At 63.7% G+C, this 20452-nt stretch overlaps 3 protein-coding genes across 9 annotated transcripts in view; 2 read left to right on the top strand and 1 right to left on the bottom strand.

Moving 5' to 3' along the window:
* IDUA (alpha-L-iduronidase) lies at positions 1 to 16850 on the bottom strand. 7 transcript variants are annotated; one of them, XM_024744990.1, is made up of 15 exons: positions 16632 to 16850; positions 15722 to 15862; positions 5721 to 5843; positions 5212 to 5297; positions 4954 to 5061; positions 4574 to 4669; positions 4274 to 4476; positions 3930 to 4109; positions 3607 to 3823; positions 3093 to 3305; positions 2865 to 2986; positions 2662 to 2787; positions 2508 to 2545; positions 2003 to 2103; positions 1 to 1881 (listed from the first exon to the last, which is right to left on the bottom strand). In XM_024744990.1, exons 1-15 carry the CDS (start codon positions 16772 to 16774, stop codon positions 1775 to 1777), a joined length of 2004 nt encoding a protein of 667 aa, XP_024600758.1. In that variant the 5' UTR covers positions 16775 to 16850; the 3' UTR covers positions 1 to 1774. The 7 variants fall into 7 exon arrangements, 4 of the variants coding, with proteins under 4 accessions (XP_024600758.1, XP_024600757.1, XP_024600760.1 ...); XM_024744989.1 differs by having other exon boundaries at positions 2508 to 2584; XM_024744992.1 differs by lacking the exon at positions 5721 to 5843 and having other exon boundaries at positions 2508 to 2584.
* SLC26A1 (solute carrier family 26 member 1) lies at positions 11993 to 14989 on the top strand. The gene is made up of 2 exons (XM_024744988.1): positions 11993 to 12674; positions 13375 to 14989. Exons 1-2 carry the CDS (start codon positions 12084 to 12086, stop codon positions 14902 to 14904), a joined length of 2121 nt encoding a protein of 706 aa, XP_024600756.1. The 5' UTR covers positions 11993 to 12083; the 3' UTR covers positions 14905 to 14989.
* DGKQ (diacylglycerol kinase theta) overlaps positions 16773 to 20452 on the top strand; it is a 21254-nt gene continuing 17574 nt past the window's right edge. Inside the window, exons 1-2 of the mRNA XM_024744981.1 lie at positions 16773 to 16877; positions 16944 to 17119. Coding sequence (XP_024600749.1) covers positions 16773 to 16877; positions 16944 to 17119 — 281 coding nt within the window. The remainder of the gene's footprint in view (positions 16878 to 16943; positions 17120 to 20452) is intronic.

Below are 20452 nucleotides of genomic sequence, written 5' to 3' on the forward strand. Positions count from 1 at the left end.
TGCTTTAAAAAAAATTTTTTAATTGAAGTATAGGTGATTACAATGTTCCATTAGTTTCCGGTGTACCGCAAAGTGATTCAGTTATATACATGTATATATAGGTTTGGCCAGAAAGTTCGTTCGGGTTTTTCCATAAGATGTGACGGAAAAATCCAAACGAACTTTTTGGCCAACCCAACATATATATTCCTTTTCATATTCTTTTCTATTACGGCTTATTACAAGATATTGAATATAGTTCCCTGTGCTATACAGTAGGGCCTATTGTTTATATTTTATATATAGCAGCCTGTATCCCAAAAAGAAGCGGCTGCTTTAACGCCGGGGTCAAGCATTCCTACCACCGCAGAGAAATAGGGTTGGTGCTCGTTACCGACTGAACTGGGTCCCTCCGACTCATACACTGACGTTCTCATCCCCAGCACCTCAGACTGTGACCTTATTTGGAGAGGGAGCTTTAAAGAGGTGATTCAAATGAGGTCCTATGGGTAGGTCTGAATCCCACATGGCTGGTGTCCTTATAAGAAGAGGAGATCAGGACACAGACACACACAAAGGGACGACCCTGTGAGGACACGGGGAGGAGGCGGCTGTCTGCAAGGCAAGGAGAGCGCCCTCAGGAGGAACCCCTGTCCTCAGGCTGCGGCCTCCAGGATGTGAGAGACTGAGCCTCTGCTGTACGGGCCGCCTGCCCACCGTGGGCTTGGTCACGTAGCCGCATCCAGCCAGAGCTTCCTGACGAGGCAGGAAGACAACGCCCAGAGACCGGGGGCCCACCGGGCACCCCAGCACCCCTTGTATGTAACAACGGGGCCCCAGGCACCAAGCCCCGAAGCCTCCCCAGCGGCCAAGGGCGATGGGGACAGGTGCTGGCTTTGGGGTTCAGATGGAGAATGCGCGCACTGACATCCCCAGCCCAGGATGAGGCTGCTGGTGGGCCCTGGTGCCCCGCCCTTTCCATGCGGACAGGAGCCTTGCCTCGCATGTGCCCTGCCAGGCCTGCCTCACCCATCCCTGAGCCCAGGCGGCTCGGAGGGCAGCAGAGAGAGGAGGGTGGGTCGGGGCCCCCACTCCCGCTTGCATCGCTCCAGACTGGCTGCACCCCCGCTCCTCGCCACGTGGCCTCACCAGGTGGCCTGGGGTGGGCGTGGGGGGTTGGGGAGGAGCCCCAGGGCTCCACACCACCCCTCGTGGCTTCCCTGCCCCCGTCCACATGTCCATCCACAGTCCCCAAGTCGCCCTCGTCTGGGCGTGCTGCTTTCTCCTGGACCCAGATAAGGAGCCCGGATGACCACAGGAGTGGACACTGTCGGCCTCCCCTGCCACTGGGGACAGTCTGGGCCAGGCAGGGTGCAGGGGGCAGCCTGGCTGGGCCTCAGGAAGTGGGAACCCTCTGGGCCCTCCTGGCGCAGGGGCTGGGAATGGGGCCTGCTGCACCCAGCGGTGACGCCAGAGACCCCAGGCGCGCAGGGCGGGCACCCCAGTGGCAACTCACACCTGTCTGCACTCGACCCGAGTCCCATCCCGGCTCCCACAGGCAGGGGAGGGGCGAGGCGGGGATGGCCTCACTCCAGCCAGGCCTCGTGTCTGCCCAGTGCCCACCACGAAGGCCGTCCCCATTACTGTGCGTGGAAAGGCACTTTAAGGGGGTGAATGAGGGGCAGGAGGGGACAAACAGAGGGGATGACCGGCTGACGGCACTCTGGCCCAGCACGGCTTCTGGCCGCCCAGGCTTACGGTCAGCACAGGTCCAGTCGCGGGGCAGCAGTGGCCCTCACGGGGAAGGGACCCCCAGGTACCACACGGGGCTCGAGAAGGGGCCTGGTCGGGCCCAGTAGTCCACAGCACGAACCCGGTAGGAGCCGGAGACAACAGCCGTGTCTGAGGACACAAAGGTACGTGCCTGCCCTTGAACCTGAACCCCTCTGATCCCCCCAAACTCCAGGTGCCGGAAGGCCCTGGACCCCTCCCCACAGGGACTGTCCTGAGGCAGCAGGCACACCTGGGCTGAACACGAAGAGGTTAAAGGTCGAAGGCTTCCTGTTGATGGGCAGGTACACCACACCCTCCAGGGAGAACTGGATCTCGTAGGTCCACAGGCACCTGGGGAAGGTCAGGCAGAACCAGGGCTGGGGTCCGGCGGGGCTGGCAGGCAGGGGGCGCCCAGAGCCCTACTCCCCTCCAGCCCCCTTCCCGGCCCCTCCCCGGGGCCCAGGACACTCTTTCTGCAATGACAAAGGGCCACACTGGCTGAGAGGAGGGGTCTGGAACACGTGCCAGGGGCAAATGGCCTGTGTAGGTGCCCCCGCCCTACATCACAGAGGTGCAGTCATGAGCCATTTGTGCCAACAGTGGGGGCAGCTGTATGGGCGGCAGAGAGCACAGTCCGCGTGGGGTGACCAAAGGGCCACAGAGAGTGGCCACATGGGCGCTACAGCCCGGAGGATCTGGGGGCCAAGGGCACGTTGGGGGGCGCAGGGGTAGGGGTGGTGACCGCACTCACGTACTTGGAGCCCACACGCTCATCGGACCAGACCAAAAGCAGCTGCCCGCGGGTCAAGGGGAGAGCACGGAGCCGGGTCACCTGGGGGAGTGAGGCACCGAGACTGGTTGGGGGCGGGGGCGACCGGGGGCGGCGGCGGGAAGGGAACTGCCACTTGCCTGCCCCGGCGGCTCCTCCGGGCGCGCGCACACGTGCACCAGCCAGAGCGAGGGCAGAGGAAGCTCTGGGCGCAGCGTCAGGCGGCCGCTGCTGGGAAAAGGGAGCGGCATCACGGCCGCCGGGTCCTGGGGACAGAGTCAGGGGCTCAGGGCCCTCGGACTTCGGGAGCCGCCCCGCCCTTTACCCCACGTTCCCCGCGGACCTCGGCCGCGCGCATGCGCCGGAACTGCTCAGCAGAGGGGTAGACGGGCCTGCCCAGGCGCCGCCACTCGCCGTAGGGGCTGCAGAGCCAGTTGTCCATGTAGAGCTGGACAAAGACGACCTCTGCGGAGCGGGATGCTGGGGCCGGGCTCGCCTCCTCCAGGCCCCGCCCCGCCAGAGCTACCCCCACCCCAGGAGCTGGAGCCCCCTCTCTGGGAGCCCTACTTACCCGGGCCCGGGGGCACCCCGTACAGGCTCAGAGTCAAGGGTACGCTGCGGTTGGCATGGGCGCGGGTGTCGTCACTCGCGTAGACCAGCACCGTGGCGCGCCAGGCGTCGGCAGGGCCCATGGGGTGGTGGGTGCTGGCCAGGACGCCCACCGTGTGGTTGCTGTCCAGCACCGTCCCGTTCCGCGACACCTCAGCCCAGAGCTGCTCGCCGTCTACGGGGGTTAGAAGGGTCGCCACGCGGAGTCGTCGCCCCTCGACCCTCCCAGGGCCCGCTTCCCACCATTTGCCCTCCTCCACTGGAGGTCCCCGGCCACACCACAAGCTCTGTGACCCACTGAGCTGGGAAGGGCGGGGAGGGACAAGAAACATGCTCCCGGCTCCCCAGCAAGGCACATCCTTCCGCGGGCCTTTGCACAAGCTACTCCTGGCCTAGAACGACATCCCCGTCCAACTGAGGCTTCGTCCTGGCCCCACCGTCGCAGGAAGTGACGCGAAACCCGGCACGCGGCTCACCCAGCAGGGCCAGCAGGGCCATCGCCGTGAGCACCGGCTTGCGCAGCAGCTGCACGTGCGGCGGGCGCGTGTCGTTGACCTGGAAGCGCGCGGTGAGCGTGCGCTGAGAGAAGGGGTGCGGGTGGTAACTCAGGAAGGCGTTGTCGTTGCTTAGGAGCGCGTAGCGGACGGAGGAGCTGGTGTTGGCCACCAGCAGGTTCTGGTGCTGTGCGATGACCTGCGGGAATCGGGGTGGCTGGGAACGCGACGGCGGGGGCCGCCTGCCTGCCCCTCCCACCCGGGAGAAAGGCCTCCCCCGGGGGCGGGCCTGGCGGCGGGCCCACCTTCACGACCATGGCAGCGTAGGTCACGTCGGCCCTCCAGGGCTGCGGCAGGGACCAGCCCACCAGCGGGTCGGCCTCGTCGTTGTAAACGGGGGTGTCCGCGAACTTGGGGAAGAGCCGCTGTATCTGCCGCACGACCGCCGCCTCCTGCTCCAGGATGTAGATGGAGCTGCCCGCGCCCTGCGCAGAGGCCCCGCCTGAGCAACCCCCGAGACCGCCGCGGAGGGGCGGCGGGGCTGCAGGCGGCAGGCGGGCATTCTGGGGTTGCCGCGTGCGGGGGACCCCCGCGTAGGCGCTGGGTTGGGGGCGGGGACGGACGGAAGGGCGGGGATCCCGGGCTTGACCTTCTTGTGGAGGGCGATGTAGTCCAGCCTCACGCCCACCTCCCCGGTGAAGAAGTTGGTGCCGTTGTGGCAGTGCCCCAGGAGGCCCCAGCAGAGCGGGGAGCGCGGCAGCGGGTGGAAGGAGTCTCCGGGGCCGCCCAGGCGCAGAGCTGAGCTGGCGGCTCGCAGACCCTCGGAGCAGGCGTCGTAGTAGTTCAAGAAGCCTGGGCGGGAGGGACACCGAGTTCACACCCCCGCGCTGGACGGGCGGCTGCCACCCCCTCTCAGATCCGCAGGACCCCAGGAGGCCGGCCTGCCCACCTTGCAAGGTCATGGACACGTTGTCAAAGTCGTGGTGGTCCGGCTCGTTCCACGTCTCGAAATTCCACTTGGAAACGTGCTTGAGGCCGTACCTACCTGCAGAGGGTCCCTACTGTAGCGAGAGGGCCCCTCCCCTGGGGCAGGGTCATGGGCTCATGGGGATCCCCAGGGAGGGCAACCATGGTGGGGGGTTTGGATGTGACCGGAGTGTCTGATTCCCTACGAGCTCACCCCCACCGACTTGCCCCCCCTCCCCCATCAGGAGGCCCTGGGTCAGTGGGTTCATGATGAGAAGACCAGGAGGTGGCCTGGGTGGGCGTGGGAGGAGAGCCCGCACAGGAATGCCCACCCTGTCCCCGCAGGGCACGCGCCCCACCCACCGATGTATCTCCTGGCCAGGAGGGAAACCAGGTTCTTCCACTCGAACACCTGCCGCTTGTCCTCAAAGTCAGTGAAGCGTCCGGAGGGGCTGCCCATCAGCTCAAAGCCTGCGGCACATGAGGGTGGCTGTGCTCACCTGCCTGTCTCCACCAGGCCGGCACTGAGGTAGGCCCTGAGTGGGCAACCAAGAGGACAGAAGGGCTAGGCCAAGGGGAGGGGGTGGGGCCAGCAGTACAGGGGCGAGGCTGGCGGCTTACCTGGGACGAGCTGGTTCTCCCTGAGAAGGTCCAGGTACCGGTCCAGGTGGGTGAAGTTGTAGCTCAGGCCCTGCCTGTCTGACCCCCTGTAGGAGGACACTCAGTGTCAGGATGGGAGAAGGTGGGCCCGGGACTGGAACCGTGGCCACATTCAAGCAGCTAAGAAACCTGCAAGGTGCCGTGCAGGACTAGGCTCCAGACTCAGCTGGCCCCTCTCCTCAAAAAGCATAACTATGTACGCCTATTAGTCACTCACAGCCTAGTATGAACTAGGGTGTCTGTGCTGGAATCCCACCCTCAAGCCTTCAGGGGCAGGCCCACTGAAGCCTGTGGGAGGGGGCAGGCAGGTCTTTTGGTAAAGGTACAATAGGATGGAGGGGGGAGAACAGGCATCCTAAAGACAGCTGACAGTGAAGCGGGAGGCTGTGGGATGAGCCTGGCAGGACCCCGTGATGCCATATCCTGCTTCCCTGCACCTCCTGGAGGCCAGGGCCCCAGAATCGGCTCACCTTCCGCACTCTGAGAGGCAATGTGGACAGGCAGGAGAGGAAGGAGGGCAGCCTCCCCGCCCTGCACTCATCCCTGAGGTGGAAATGACTTCGTGATACGCAGCAGGAAAGCAGCTAGCGGGCCTGGGGCAGAAGACGGGTGTGGGTTGTGGGAGACGCAGTCACACGGGGCCTCGTGACAACGGTGAGGATGGGATCCTGACTCGGGATGGGACCCAGGGTGACATGGGGAGTCCTCTCAGGGATCGAAGCAGAGCAGTACCATGACTTTTTTTTTATGTGTTTGTAGGACAGTTTTTTTAGAACAGTTCTGGATTCACAGCAAAATTGAGATGGAGGTACCGAGATTTCCCATTTACCCCCAGCCACGCTCTCTCCCCACATCCACAGCCTCCCCCATGATCAACATCCCAGAGTGGGACTTTTGTTACAACTGATGGACCTACACTAACATCACAGTCACCCCAAATCCACAGTCCACATTAGGGCTCACCTGGTGATGTACATTCTATGGGTTTGGAAAAATGTATACTGGCATGTATCTACCACTGTAGTATCACACAAAGTATTTTTACTGCCCTAAAAATCCTCTGTGCCTCACCTCTTCATCCTCCCCCCACCCCAAACCCCTGACGTGTTTACTGTCTCCATAGTTTTGCCTTTGCCATGTTTTGAAAGGATCCCTTCATCGGCCCATTGGAGCCAGAGTGGGAGCTGGGAGACGGTTCCCCGAAGGAGGTATGGTGCCCAGAATGGGTGGTGTTGGTGGCAGCGGCAAGGGGGAGCTGGAGCGGACGTATTTAGGAGGCAGAGGGGCCAGCGTCCTCTGCCGGACTGGAGGGGAGCTGGGAAGGGGGGGTTCTGCACAACCGTGGATTTCGCTTGAGCACCTGCGGGTGCGTGCAGTTGGCAGAGGCAGGCGGGGGAGTAAGATGGGTCTCGAATGCGCTGGCGTGGAGGTGGTTCACCTGGGGTTGGGGGCTGGGTGAGGAAACTGGTGCTCAGCCGTCAGGCCAAGGCAAGGAGGGCGAGGCAGGCGGAGTAGAGCACCGAGCCTGGGGCTGATGCGACAGCCTGGGGTGGCCCAGATGGCTGGGCCGGCAGAGGGTCTGAGGGCTTCCCCTTAGGGCACGCCTGGTCCATCCACAGTTCTGAGGGGGAGGGCGGACACGTTCTAGAGGGCGTGCAGCTGCGCCCTCTAGTGGCATCCAGGTGCGTCCCGCCTGCACGGCGGCGAGGGAGGGGCTACGAGGGATCAAGGTGGAATCTGGCCCTGAACCGCTCTGGATCTAAGTCTCCCAGTCAGTCCCACGCCAGTCTGGCCAGCCCAGCGCTGTGTCCCTGAGGGACAGCGAGGGTCTGGACAAGTCAGCACGTCCCTTCCGGGCCTCCTCTGCCCCACTCGTCACTGCACAAGGTCAAGGCCGAGCCACCACGCAGACAGGGTGCCTCTGGCTCTCACCAGGCCAGGCCGCGTCTTCCCACCTCCGGAGCCCAGACCCACAGCACGTGCGCAGCGGGGGTCCGCCCCTCCCCCCTCCAAAGGTCACAACCGGTAGCAAAGGAAAAAAAAACTTAAGCGCTCGGGTAAAAATTAAATGCGTGGCAGCGGACGGGTTCCAAAGTCCCACAGGTGGGGGTGGGGGAGCAAGCGTGGGAGATGGGCGACGCATGTACAGTGGAGGCCCGGGCACGGGTGCCAGGCTTTCTCTGCAGATCCTGGCAGCGCTGGGCCGACTTGGGGCGGGGGCGGGAGCACAGCAGGCCTCGGGTAAATGCTGTTCCGGCGCTCAGTGTCCTGGGCCAGCGGGGTGTCACCAGGGGAGCCCCAGCTGCAGAGCCGATCTCAGCCTGTCACTCTGAGTAGACTTGAGTGTCCGCTGACCCAGCGTCGGCACCCAGAAATGCCCTAGGAATCAGTAACCTGCCCCCCGGGGACCAGAAGACCCAACCTTGGGGTGATCCCAGGCCCAGAAACCCCGGGGAGCAGTCCTCAGGCCCCACTGTCGGTGCCTAGGTCTCCATCCGTCTCAGCCTCCGTTGGGAGGGGAATGTGAGAGATCAAAGCTAGTGAGGGGGCTGAGCCAGAAGGTGTAGCGCGCAGCCCACCCCTGCACTCCCCCTGCAGAGGCCTGGGTCACAGACGCAGTCCAGCCCGAGAGCATCTCCATCCTGCAGCCACGCAGGGGGCCGAACTGGGCGCGAGGCACAGGCGGCGTGGCCTCCCGCTCCTGGCCCGGCACTTGGGCCGGGGCAGCCGAGGCTGCACGACTTTATTCACCGCACGCCGGCGGCCGTCAGGAACGCCTGCACCAGGAACGCCCCCCACCCCCATCCCTGGGCCTGAGCGCGTGCGCCGCGAGGACCCAGCAGCACCCAGGACTGGTGAGTGCTCGGGTGCGCGGGGCGGGGCCCCAGGCCTCGCGTGCTCGGGCGTGGGATCTGGGGAACACAGGGTGGGGATCGGGCCGGGTGCAGATGGGGCTGCGCTTGCTCGTCTGGCAAAGGGAGGGACGCACTCGTGGGAGGGGGCGCAGGGTGTATGGAAATGTGCTGGGTGGGGCCCGGGCCGCGCGTGCTTGGCTTGGGGGGTGCACTCGTGGGAGGAGGCGCAGAGCGGGGGTACGTGTGGAAAGGCACGGGGTGGGAACCCGGGGCGCGCATGGTCAGCAGGGATGGCGGGGAGCGGGGCCGGGATGCGAAGATGCCGGCCGGGGCGGCAGGAGAGTCGCTCTTCTGGAACTGGGAGTGCTGGGGTCTGGTTCTCGGGGCCCTGGAGCCCAGCCTCTTTTCACTTGCGGGGATACATGGCTCCTTTCCAAATAAGTGTACTCAGTGGCTTAAAATGGTGATTTAAAGACCAATATTAAAATAACCATGTGGCACAGGACTAGGCAGGAGGCAAGATGAGGGTGGCTCCAGCAGGCGGAGGTGCTGGAGACCCCACGCCCCATTCTGGTTAACCCGTGCCAGCGTCCTGCGGCCCCCCTGCCCCAGTGGAGGAGTCTGCAGTGGGCCCACGGAGGTGAAGGGGGACAGTGGGCCTCGGCCAGCAAGGCCCCAGGACCCAAGACGCTCGCCTGTGTGCCTGGCCAGATGGCAGCATGAAAACCACGGTCCTCAAAGCACAGAGGGACAGGCAGGGTGGGGGGGCGCTTAGGGACCGGCATCCTGCAGTTCTCTCTCAGTTGTATCTCTTCACCTGCTTAGACACCCAGCCCGCGCAGGGGCTGGGGGAGTAGAGGCCCAGTCCCTGCCACCAAGGCAGCCAAGGTCAGGCCCCTTGTGGTGCAGCTGGATGGGGCACATGGGTGCTGCAGCGCTGAGAACAGCCCCTCCCTGAAACATAAATAGCTCCACCTGCCTAAAATCCCACCACAGGTGCTCCAAACCTAGGCGGCCCCTGAAAGCCCTGTCCCCACCTCCTGAGAGGGGGAGGGGCCACCACCCCCATTCACCCCTCCCCTCCCCGACAGTGGGCCCAGCCACCTCTGCCCACACGTGTCACGCAGGGAGTTCCCACAATGCCGCTCCGCCGGTAGCTGGGTTGGAAGATAAGCGTGTTATGACCCCTTGGTGGCCCCTCCACTCCAGCCCTGAGAAGAGTCTTATCTGCCCCTGAACTGCTGTGACTTGTCCCGCCAGCCCTCTGGGCGGTGGCTCCTGTAAACCACATCCTTGGATAAACAGCACCCCCCAGGACTGAGAGGGTACCGCGCAGGACTCGGGGGCGGGGGGGCCGTGCCGGGAGGCCCCAGGCTCTGCCCTGGGTGGCTGGGTTCAGACTCCAGAGGGCAGGGCGAGACCTTGGGGCCCAACACAGACTCTTCAAGAACAAGGAATCGGATGGACGCGGCATCGCAGTGGGGCCTCGGCGCTGACCACTCCTCCCCCTCGATGCAGGTGTGCAGAACCCGCCCACTCTCTGGCTATCCCCCCAGCCACCCTGGGCCCCCACATGGGGCCTCTGGTCTTTCCCATCCAGGCCACGGATGTGGCAGAACTTTCAGGGAGGCTCTGGAGGGAAGTCCCAAAGTGAGACTGAATGTGGGAGGTGCCTGGATGGAGCTCCCCCAGCCCCCCTGCCCCTGGCTTTGGGAGACAGCAGGCCCAGGCCAGCTCAGCCTTGCAGCCCCGTCAGAGGGACCCCTCGCAGCCTCTCAGGCCTCCCCTCCAGGACGGAGAACACTCAGGGCTGTGGTGTTCTTTCCCCACGTTGCCCCGCAGGCACTCACTTGTTCATTTTAAAGATGTGAGAACTGAGGTTCTGAGTAATTTTAAAAACAGCAGCGCACTCAGTAAACTGTACGTGGGACACGAGGGTGGTCATCTGAAGGGACCGTCTACCTTCACACCGGCCCTATGAGGCAGGTCCCGCTGGCCCTGGAGTTGTGGATGGAGGCGTGGCGAGGCCAGGCGGCCACCCACCGCACCGGGCCAGCACCTGGCTGGGATCCAGGTGGTGGGGCTCCAGGGGACAGAACCAGGACCCCTGTCCCTGCAGCAGGAAGGGCACACCTGGCTGCTAATTGTATCCTGATGCCTGGCAGCCCTCCAGTCCTCGGCCACACACACGCCCTGCCCCGCCCCCAGCGGCCTTGCGCCTGCTTTCCACCCAAGGACACAGAGCAGAAGGTAACATGGCTACTCTGCGCCCAGCTGGCTCCTGCGGGGACCAGACCCATCTCCTGGCGGACAGGATGTCCAGGGATGGGACTCGCAGACCAGCCCCTCCCTCGGACCCCCATCCTTGCCCACACTCCAGGGTCCTGGGAGCCATGGCACTGGGCCCCAGAGCCGAGGGGTCGCACGCTGCCTGTTCCCCCGCCCCTCCCCCAACACAACTGGCCAGGCTCCTGAGCCTCTGCCTCCCGCAGGGGCCCAGAGTCCAAGCTTCCCGCTCCAGCCACTCAATGCCCCAGCCCACCTGTCCCGCACCCAGAGCCCTGCTCCTGGGAGGCTGGAAGCTTGTAAGAGCCCCACACAATTGTAACTATCTGTGCGCCTCTGATTACAGCACAACCCCCCGTATTAGCCGCTCAGGTAATGCTCATCTGGGGGAACCTATGACTCAGCAACCTTCGGAGTAAATGATTTAACTGCACGCCCAGCACAGCCGAGCAGTCAGATGCTAAGCGCAGAGCGCTGCCCGCCGGTCAGTGCCAGGCCGGCTCTGTGCCTGAGCCCACCGCCTGCACGCCCAACCCGCTAACTGAGCGCAAGGCCCCGGGGACAGACAAGCTAGGTTCGCGCTCTCTGCCGAGCCCGCGAGGGGCCCCCTCAGGTAAGAGTCCCCCTGGGCCCCTGCGGCAGGACAGCAACGGCTCTAGACAACTCGGCCACAGCAGAGGCCAGCTCCCTGGATGGAGCGGAGGGGCAGGACGCTGTCGAGTGCAGAGGCCCGATTCCAGGGTTTCTTTTGTGGACTCCCCGTCGTTTAAACAGTCACTCCGTCGACACACCTGGACCTCGGGGGCTGGCTGAGCTCAAGGTGTCCAGGGACCCCTGTGTGGTGAGGTCTTCAAAGGAAAGAAACAGCTCCCCTAGCATCCCCCAAAGGGCAGGCCTGCCACTCGAGCCCTGGGGGCGGCGTCCGCCTGCCCACACCTCACACCAGGCCGGGACGAGCGCCCATCCTCCACACCCGGGGACACCCCAGGCCCCGCATCCCCAGCCAGTGCACACACCGCGCCAGGGTGACCAGGCTCTGAGGAAGCAGAGACCGTCTGCTTTGCTTCACGTCACCATGAGGGGGACAGCAAGAGCTGAAGTCCTGGCGGACCTCAGCACAGCTGTGAAGGGGACGCCCTGGCGCTCGCTGAGCACAGAGGCAAGGTCAGCCTGGGCCGGGTGGCAGGCTGCCCTCTGGAGAGCAGGGACGGTTGGCACGTGTGTTCCGCGGTGCGCCTGTGCGGCCTGAGCCACCAGCCAAAACCCAGAAGCGTTAACACTCACCGGGAAAGGGGCCTGCTGTCCCAGAACACCCTGCAGGCGACGGACACCAGTCACCCCCGCTCCCCTGCCAGCCGGCCCCTCAAAGCACGTTCCAGGAATTCTGCCGCAAGGACCGGGCAGTGGCAGGCACTGCAGCAGCACAGATTTGGGGTCCTGGCGTCTGCAAGGCTCTTCCCGCCAGCAGGGCCGCAGCGCAGAGGTGATGGAGGGACGGCCAGAGGGGGCTGTGGTGGTCCGGGCGGCGGAGTGGAGGGGCCTCGGGCGCGGACGGAGAGCAGTGGAGCTTGTTCTGGCCACGCGAGTCTGGGTCTCCGTGACGCCGACTCTGACACGTCTCGCCACCCCGGCAATGACACCCACTTCTGCCCACTCTGCAGGTTTTCTCGGGGGGCGGGCTGGTGCCCCACGATGGAAGCGTCCCCTGAGTGCACACAGCAGGGCAGGGGGCTGGCGCTGGTTCGCCGGCGGCCCCCCGCACCCCCAGGCCTGCGAGAGTCTCTGAAGGCCCGGCTGCGGTGGAGCTGTTCGTGCAGTGTGCAGGGGGCCTGGGCGCTGCTGCAGAACCTGCTCCCCGCCACGCGCTGGCTCCGCCAGTACCAGCCTCGGGAGGACCTGGCGGGTGACGTCGTATCTGGGCTGGTCATCGGCATCATCTTGGTGCCCCAGGCCATCGCCTACTCACTGCTGGCCGGGCTGCAGCCCATCTACAGCCTCTACACGTCCTTCTTTGCGAACCTCATCTACTTCCTCATGGGCACCTCACGCCACGTCTCCGTGGGTATCTTCAGCCTGCTCTGCCTCATGGTGGGCCAGGTGGTAGACCGCGAGCTCCTGCAGGCCGGCTTCGACCCTGCCCAGGACGGCCCGGGGCCCGGGGCCAACCGCAGCGCCCTCAACGCCTCGGCCACCATGCCGGCGCTTGGGCTGCAGGACTGCAGCCGGGACTGCTACGCCATCCGCGTGGCCACCGCCCTCACACTGCTGGCCGGGGTTTACCAGGTGAGGAGCTGGGCCTGGGCCTAGACAGGCTGGCTCAGCCACTCAGAGCAGCCCCTCCAGGTACTGGTCGCCCCCCTGCAAGGGCCAAGCCCGCGGGAGACAGGAGGTCAGGGCGGTGGCTTAACCTGCGAGGCGAGGAGAGAACAGGGCATAGGCAGAAGTGGGTGCGTGACAGCACCCCAGTTCGGGGCACCAGAGGGGCTGAGGGTGCCCGGGGTCGGGGGCCTGCCTGGCCAGCTGCAGAGTGTGGCCTCGGGCCCAAATGTGCCCCCACTTGGTCTGCACATCCTCCCCATCTTCCTGTCCCAAGTGGGATCCTGGGAACTGCCTGCCCGCCTGCCTTCCCACGGCCTCCCCGCACCCAGCCCTCACTGGACCAGGGCTGTCCACCCCAACGTCGCCCCCTCCCAAGAGCCACCTCAGGTCCTTCCTCTCAGCTCCAGGTCCCCCGGGAGGGGGGCGGTGCTGTGGACAGGGCCGAGAAAGGAGCTGCCTTCCGATGCCCAGAGCCCGCGTGTGTGAGACCACGGTGAGCGTCGTGGCCACAGCGTGCACTCCGGCGTCTGCCGTGCCCGTGCGCACACACGTATGTGCAGGCGGCCGCGGGTGGGGTCCACGTGGGAAATAAGCAATGCGAGGGAGGGAGGTCCGGCTCTGTGCTATGCCGCGCCCTGCGGCCCTGACCGCGCTCTGTCTGCAGGTCCTCATGGGCGTCCTCGGGCTGGGCTTTGTGTCCACCTACCTCTCGCAGCCGCTGCTGGACGGCTTCGCCGTGGGGGCCTCAGTGACCATCCTGACCTCCCAGCTCCGACACCTGCTGGGCGTGCGTGTCCCGCGGCACCAGGGGCCGGGCCTGGTGGTCAGCACATGGCTGAGCCTGCTACGCAGCGCCGGGCAGGCCAACCTGTGCGACGTGCTCACCAGTGCCGCGTGCCTGGCCATGCTGCTGGCGGCCAAGGAGCTCTCGGACCGCTACCGGCAGCACTTGAAGGTGCCGCTGCCCGCAGAACTGCTGGTCATCGGGGCGGCCACGCTCGTGTCCCACTTCGGGCAGTTCCACGAGCGCTTCGGCTCCAGCGTGGCTGGCGACATCCCCACTGGCTTCATGGCCCCGCACGTGCCAGACCCGGCACTGGTGTGGCGCGTGGCGCTGGACGCCGCGTCCCTGGCCCTCGTGGGCTCCGCCTTCTCCATCTCGCTGGCGGAGATGTTCGCCCGCAGCCATGGCTACTCTGTGCGCGCCAACCAGGAGCTGCTGGCTGTGGGCTGCTGCAACGTGCTGCCTGCCTTCTTCCACTGTTTTGCCACCAGTGCCGCCCTGGCCAAGAGCCTGGTGAAGACAGCCACCGGGTGCCGCACGCAGCTGTCCAGCGCGGTCAGCGCCGCTGTGGTGCTGCTGGTGGTACTGGCGCTGGCGCCCCTGTTCCGGGACCTGCAACGGAGCGTGCTGGCCTGCGTCATCATCGTCAGCCTGCGTGGGGCCCTGCGCAAGGTGCGGGACGTCCCGCGGCTGTGGCGGCTCAGCCCTGCCGATGCTCTGGTCTGGGTGGCCACGGCGGCCACCTGCGTGCTGGTCAGCACCGAGGCCGGGCTCCTGGCCGGCATTCTCCTCTCACTGCTCAGCCTGGCCGGCCGCACACGGCACCCACACGCTGCCCTGCTCGCCCGCGCCGGGGATTCCAGCTTCTACGGGGACCCAGCAGAATTTGAGGGCCTGGTCCCCGAGCCTGGTGTGCAGGTGTTCCGCTTCACGGGGCCCCTCTACTACGCCAATAAGGACTTCTTCCTGCGGTCACTCTACAGCCTCACCGGGCTGAACGCGGGGTACGCAGCCGCCAGGAGGAAGGAGCGGGGCCCGGGGGTGGGGGCTGGCGAGGCAGAGCCTGTCGAAGGCAGGGACCTGGGTCCCGGGAGCAGCGCGGCTGCACTGGTGCCCTCGGCGACCCGCTTCCACGCAGTGGTCATCGACTGTGCCCCGCTGCTGTTCCTCGATGCCGCCGGCCTGGCCACGCTGCAGGACCTGCGCCGAGACTACGGGGCCTTGGGCATCACCCTGCTCCTGGCCTGCTGCGGCCCCTCGGTAAGGGACACCCTGAGGAGAGGCGGCTTCCTCGGGGAGGACCCGGGGGACGCGGCCGAGGAGGGGCAGCTGTTCCCCAGCGTGCACTGCGCCGTGCAGGCGGCCCGAGCCCGCTGCCAGGAGCTGGTGGCCGCCAACTACACCCTCTAACAGAGCCGGCACCTGCGCCAGCCTCCACTCCCACCACCCATCACTGCAATCTTGCTGTCGCCTGGTGCCTCCAATCTAGAGGACCCAGGGAACCCCAAATGGGATGGAGGGAGGCAGTGAACACACACAAGGACCCAGACACTTGAGAACCCTCAACTGCACCTTGGAGACAAATGCTGCCTCGGTGCCAGGCTGGTCCGTGCAGCCGGTCTGACAGTTGGTGTCCCGTCTTACTTGAACAAGGACCCTGAGGCAGTCACGTGGCCTCCAAGGTACCAAAAGGACGTTGGTCCCTTGGCCCGCTAGCACCCCCCCACCGAGTGAGAGCTGGCAGCTCTGGCCAGGGGTGTGAGAGTCTCTGTGTCTAGGAAACCCCGCAATGCACACACCCAAGTGTCTCTTACACCCTGTGCCTCAGCCCCCACAGAGGCTGGCAGGGCCAAAGGCAGATGTGACCAACACGACCTCAGTCCGGCCCCTGGCGTGGCATCCCCACACAGTCTGAGCACAGAGCAAGGGTGCCCACTCGCCGTTGCAGGGTCCAGCTGTGCCCGATCCAGGGGCTGCCCCAGCAGCCACAGCCCCTGTGCCGCCAGGAGGGTGCCCTCCATTCTCCCTGCCCCCGGGATGCTTGGCCGAGAAGCACAGGGGCAATGGCTTCTTGGAGCAGGAGTCCCCCACCCCGTCACCCCGCCACGGCCCGGTATTTCACTGTCCTCCACACCCAGACGGCACTTCCTCTTAGTCTCCGTCTGCATCTCCATACACTGGGCTCTGCCCAGCTGCCCCCAGGCTGCCCATCCCCTCCATCACCCACCTGGCCGTGATGAGGTCCAGCAGCCAGTGGGTCCGAACCTGTTCGATGCCACCATGAGGGACGGCACCCACGTAGGCCAGGTTGAGCTGCTGGTCCCAGCTGAGGTCATACCGGTCAGCCTGGCTGTGCGGCAGTGGGGGACTGGGCAGAAAACAAGGGGAAGCAGAGGCATTAGTCCCCTTGAGTGGGGCTAGCGGAGGGGCCTCAGCACAGGCCCCACACCTACAAACTCAGGGCAAGGACTGGGACGTGTCTGCTGGTGAATTTTACTGTCCCTGATGTAATAAACTGCCCCCTAGTGCCAGGACTGTGACGAAGTCTCAGGTTTATGGGGGTCGGGGGCTCCCAGAGAGATCACATTCCCACCCTGCTCCCTGCCCCACCGGCCGGGAGATATCAGCTCCAAGTCTGACAGAGGCAATCGGGGACACCAGGGACGGGGACAGGTCCCACTGCAGGGACGTCGAACGTTCTGGGGTTGCCCCCTCGAGGGGGTCCCGGTCTGCGCCAAAGAGTAGTGTCCTGGGCCACAGCCCCTCCTGCAGCCTGGGCTGCCGCGGTTGGCCACCAGGCTCTTCAGCCTCTGGGGGATGACCAGGCACACTCAGGACCTGGCCCCAGGCCCCCACCACACGGGGCAGCCGCTCAGCTAGAAAACCTCGGCAGCACCGGAAACTTCGCATAGAGCCAGCGGACAGAGAGGAGATCCCCACTCTGAGGCTGGACCCGAAAGGAAGGAGCGAGCCGCGGCCCTCCTCACTTCGGAGCGCCTACTGCAGGTCTCTCCAGGTGCGACACGGGGGTCCCGGAGGCCCGGGCCGGGGTGCGCGGCCGCGGTTTGGGAAGAGCGCGCAGCGAGCAGGGGCGTGCTGGGCCGCTCCGACCTCAGTGTCTCCCGCGGAGCGCTCACCAGAAGCCGGTGCTCCTCCAGAAGGGCTGCAGGGGACGCAGCGCGCGGGCCGCGTCCACGCGCACCAGGTGCGGAGCCTCGGCGGCCGCGAGGTACGCGGCCAGGAGGGCAAGCAGCGCGGCGCAGGGGCGAGGTGGGCGCATGGCGGGGGCGCGGGGGACGCAAGACCCGGGCACGGGAGCACCCCAGTCCCAGGAGACCCACCCGGCCCACCTCGACCCGGAATCTGGAGCGCTTCTCCAGGCAGTAGGCTCTGCCCAGCTGCCCTCAGGCTGCCATCCCCCGCCCCAATCTGGAGCCCCTTCCCGGTAGTTTGCTCCCCTCCGTTCCCTCCCGCGCCGAGCAGACTGCGGGGACTGGGCGGCACTCGGAAAGCGCTCGGCCTTTGGCCGCTCGAGTGAAAACCGTCGTCTGTTAATGCTTCGGAAGGTCGGCTCGCGGGCCGGCAAGTATCCTAACGCGCGGGCCAGGCGGCTGCTCGGTGGAAGGTGGTCAGAAGTGGGACACATTTGGAAGGTGGACTGGTGGCTCTTAGGAATTTGGCTGGAGCAGCGTGCGGATGTGACGTTTTTTGAGAGGAGGGCTGTTGTAAAGCAACGGGGGTGGTCAGGGGGCTAAGCTGCCTTTGAGAAGCCAAGTGGACATTTCTATGGGCAGATGGGCAGCGCGGCCTGGGTGTTGGGGGCGGTGGGTCAGCGGTGAATGTTTAAGCTTCAGACTGCACGTGCACTACGTGTGTGTACACGTACATATACTGTAGGTCGCACAGCATCACATCCTCCACCAATCAAACGTCTCAGGACTCGGGGAAGAGCCTCTGGCCTTGCACTGCCCTCCCTCGGACAGCAGAACCCCGCCCCAGAGTCAACCAGTGTCACCAGTCCCTTGGGCTGAAGAGAGAGGAGCTCTAAAAGGAAAAAGGAAAGCCTCCAAAGCAGCTGGAGGGGGAAAGGACCCGCCACCCTCAAAGTGCAAAACGGCAAGAAAGAACACTGACTTTCCAACAGAAGCGGCCAGAACCAGTAGCCAAGGGAAGGAAAACTTCAAACTAAACCAGTTAGCCAGGACGTCTCGATCCAGCAAAAAGCGTGCTCTGAAATGGAGGTCAAATAGAGATGCTTCGGAGAATCCAACTCTGAGAACGCTTGTCACCGCTGACCCTCCTTTACGGAAATGGTAACTGGTGTTCTTCCAGAAGAACGTGATCCTTGCAGCCCAGAGGGGCAGGAAGGAAGGAAAGGCAGCAGAAAGGTCTATTGTCTATAAGTCTAGGGAAGAGTGACACATAACACGGCAATAATAACATCTCGTGGGGTTCGGAGTATATCCAGAGGCTGAAACATGACAGCAGTAGTAGCCCAGGGATTGTGAGGGGCACATGGTGTGTGAGCGGCTGGCCCCCCACGTCCTCTGAGTGGGAGCTTCTACTGTGAAGGGACTTTGCAGGTGGGACTAAGTTAAGGGTCTTGAGATAGGGAGATGACCCTGGATTATCCGAGCGGGTTCTGAGTGTCCTTGTAAGGGGGAGGCAGAGGGAGATTTGACACGAAAGAGGCTGCGTGGTGACTTCAGAAGAAAGAAAGCCATCTGAAGATCGTCCTAAAATTTGCACTCAGGACTTGCTTTAATCATGTGTGCTTAGACAGACGGACACAAATCCCTAGAAATAGGAGGCAGGACCACATGGGGAGGCGGAGGGAGGGTATGGGCATTATTAAAGTATCCTCACATGCAAAGAGTCTTTAGTGCCCAAAGGCAGGACAGGTCCCCTTTAACAGAGGAGAGGGCAGTGGAAATGCTTTGGAACTTGGCGTGAGGTGTGAGTTAACCACGGTCCTTGAATTAAGAGAGATTGAGGGCTGGACAAGACAGAGGCCCATCTAGGCTTGCACTTGCTGGACTGGAATTTGAAAAGGGGTGTTTGAGGAGACCAGTCTTTGTCTCAGTCACACAGGCCCTCTGGGAGCCGTCAGGGACTATACTTTGAGAAGTGACATGTGTAGCATGTCCTGGCCACACCTCACGTAGTGGCCTTAGTGCACGTGGAAACGTGTGATTTTGATATATATTTGGGAGTCTGTGAGACAAGAGATTCCTAGAGTTCTCACCTCTGAAGCGGGCGATCTTTAGGTGATGGTTGGACAGTGTATGATCAATGTGCAGATGGGCCACTTGTTCAGGGCACCCGCGGCTAAGACAGCTGCGTGAAGTCCAGCCAGTGTGCTGAGCTCTGGGTCCGTCCGTCTGCAGGGCTGAGGCACGAGCGGAGCCCCAGCACATGGGGTAACTGGCAGTGCTGTTCACACAGTCCACGGACTCCCGCCGCCGCCACTCAGGTCATCCCGAGGGGCTCCCCAGGTAGCCAGGGGACCTGGGGGAAGAATATGTGACCACCAGAACTCAGCAAGGACTAGAAGATGCTGGACCTGTGTGTCCAGTGGCTGTCCTTGGAGGAGGACGCCATCACGGTGAGGCCACACCTGTGCACCTGGAGAAAGGCGTCTGCCGTTGGTCAAGGTTGGCCAAGGGCTCGCCTGCCAGGACGGTGCGCGCTGGAAGGCAGCCAGGTGCCAGGGTGGCCTGGAGAGGCGTGGCTGTCCCTTCAGGGTGGAGCCAACGGTGGGGAGAGGCACCCACTGAGCAAAGTGTCTGGTCGCTGGTCGGTGGAGGCCGTGGTGTTAGCAGTGTTGGATTTCTGGTGTGGAGCCCTAACAGTGGGACCACAGCTGCACGGCGTGTTTTTTCCACCGTGAGCGACCCCTAAATTTTACAGGGAAAAGAACGGGCAGAACTAGGCCTTATTTTCTCCCCTCTGTGCCCTTATATTGGTTTTTTCTTTCATCCTTTTCTCCCTCTTCATTTATTTTTCTGTTAGGCTTTTAGTCCCTGTCTCTGATTGGTAAGAGGACCAGGGGCTTTGCCGGCAGCACCGTCAATCTTTCTCCCTCTTCCTTCTCTTAAACAAAAGCCTGTTTTTTCTCAAATAAAGCCTGGCCTAGGGCTTCCCTGATGGCGCAGTGGTTGAGAGTCTGCCTGCCGTTGCAGGGGATACGGGTTTGTGCCCCGGTCCGGAAGGATCCCACATGCCGCGGAGCGGCTGGGCCCGTGAGCCATGGCCGCTGAGCCTGCGTGTCCGGAGCCTGTGCTCCGCAACGGGAGAGGCCACAGCAGTGAGAGGCCCACGTACCGCAAAAATAAAATAAAATAGAATAAAAAACCTGGCCTGTATCTCTAAGCAGAGCAGAGCGGTTTCCTTCCCTCCGCCCCCACCCCGTATCTGTCTCTGACTGTATTGGTTACATTCGCTTAGTGTCTCTGACTGTATTGGCTACATTCGCTTCTTTTCTGTATTCTTGGTGCTGTGGCATTTGGGGCCTTGGTCCTGGAGAGACAGCCCTCCCAGTGCTGAGCCCCCCCACAGTGAGCCACTCTCAGCCACCGCGCGGACGTGCCCTCTGCCCCAGGCCCCCTCAGGGCTGGGCACTGGGCAAGCAGCACTGCCCCTAGCGCTCAGCCCTGCCAGAATTATTCAAACTGTCCAGTCCTAAATCTGCCATGTGTACCTGTGCTGCCTCACCCATTCCTTCCTGTGAAAACCCCAGTTAAGGCTCTGGGCCACGTTCTCTTCACTTCTGCTTCTGCCTCCTGACCCAAACCTATGCTCCTGGTGGAAGGGGGTGGCCCCTTCTCTTGAGAAATGTGAATAATACATTCTTCCTTCAAGGCAGACATAGAGAATGGACTTGAGGACACGGGGTGGGGGGGAGGGGAGCTGGGAAGAAATGAGTGGCATGGACATATACACACTCCCAAATGTAAAA

This window comes from Neophocaena asiaeorientalis, unplaced genomic scaffold (assembly GCF_003031525.2).
Source record: "Neophocaena asiaeorientalis asiaeorientalis breed wild unplaced genomic scaffold, Neophocaena_asiaeorientalis_V1.1 scaffold1211, whole genome shotgun sequence".
NCBI classification, from domain to species: domain Eukaryota; kingdom Metazoa; phylum Chordata; class Mammalia; order Artiodactyla; family Phocoenidae; genus Neophocaena; species Neophocaena asiaeorientalis.

Excerpts from the sequence above, each read along its gene's own strand:
- SLC26A1 (XM_024744988.1), top strand. The coding sequence starts at position 12,084 with ATGGAAGCGTCCCCTGAGTGCACACAGCAGGGCAGGGGGCTGGCGCTG. Across the intron at positions 12,675-13,374 it reads TGCTGGCCGGGGTTTACCAG|GTCCTCATGGGCGTCCTCGG; the intron begins GTGAGGAGCTGG and ends CTCTGTCTGCAG.
- IDUA (XM_024744989.1), bottom strand. The coding sequence starts at position 16,774 with ATGCGCCCACCTCGCCCCTGCGCCGCGCTGCTTGCCCTCCTGGCCGCG. Across the intron at positions 2,788-2,864 it reads GGCGCATGCGCGCGGCCGAG|GACCCGGCGGCCGTGATGCC; the intron begins GTCCGCGGGGAA and ends CTCTGTCCCCAG. Across the intron at positions 1,882-2,002 it reads CCTCTTCGTGTTCAGCCCAG|ACACGGCTGTTGTCTCCGGC; the intron begins GTGTGCCTGCTG and ends TTGTGTCCTCAG.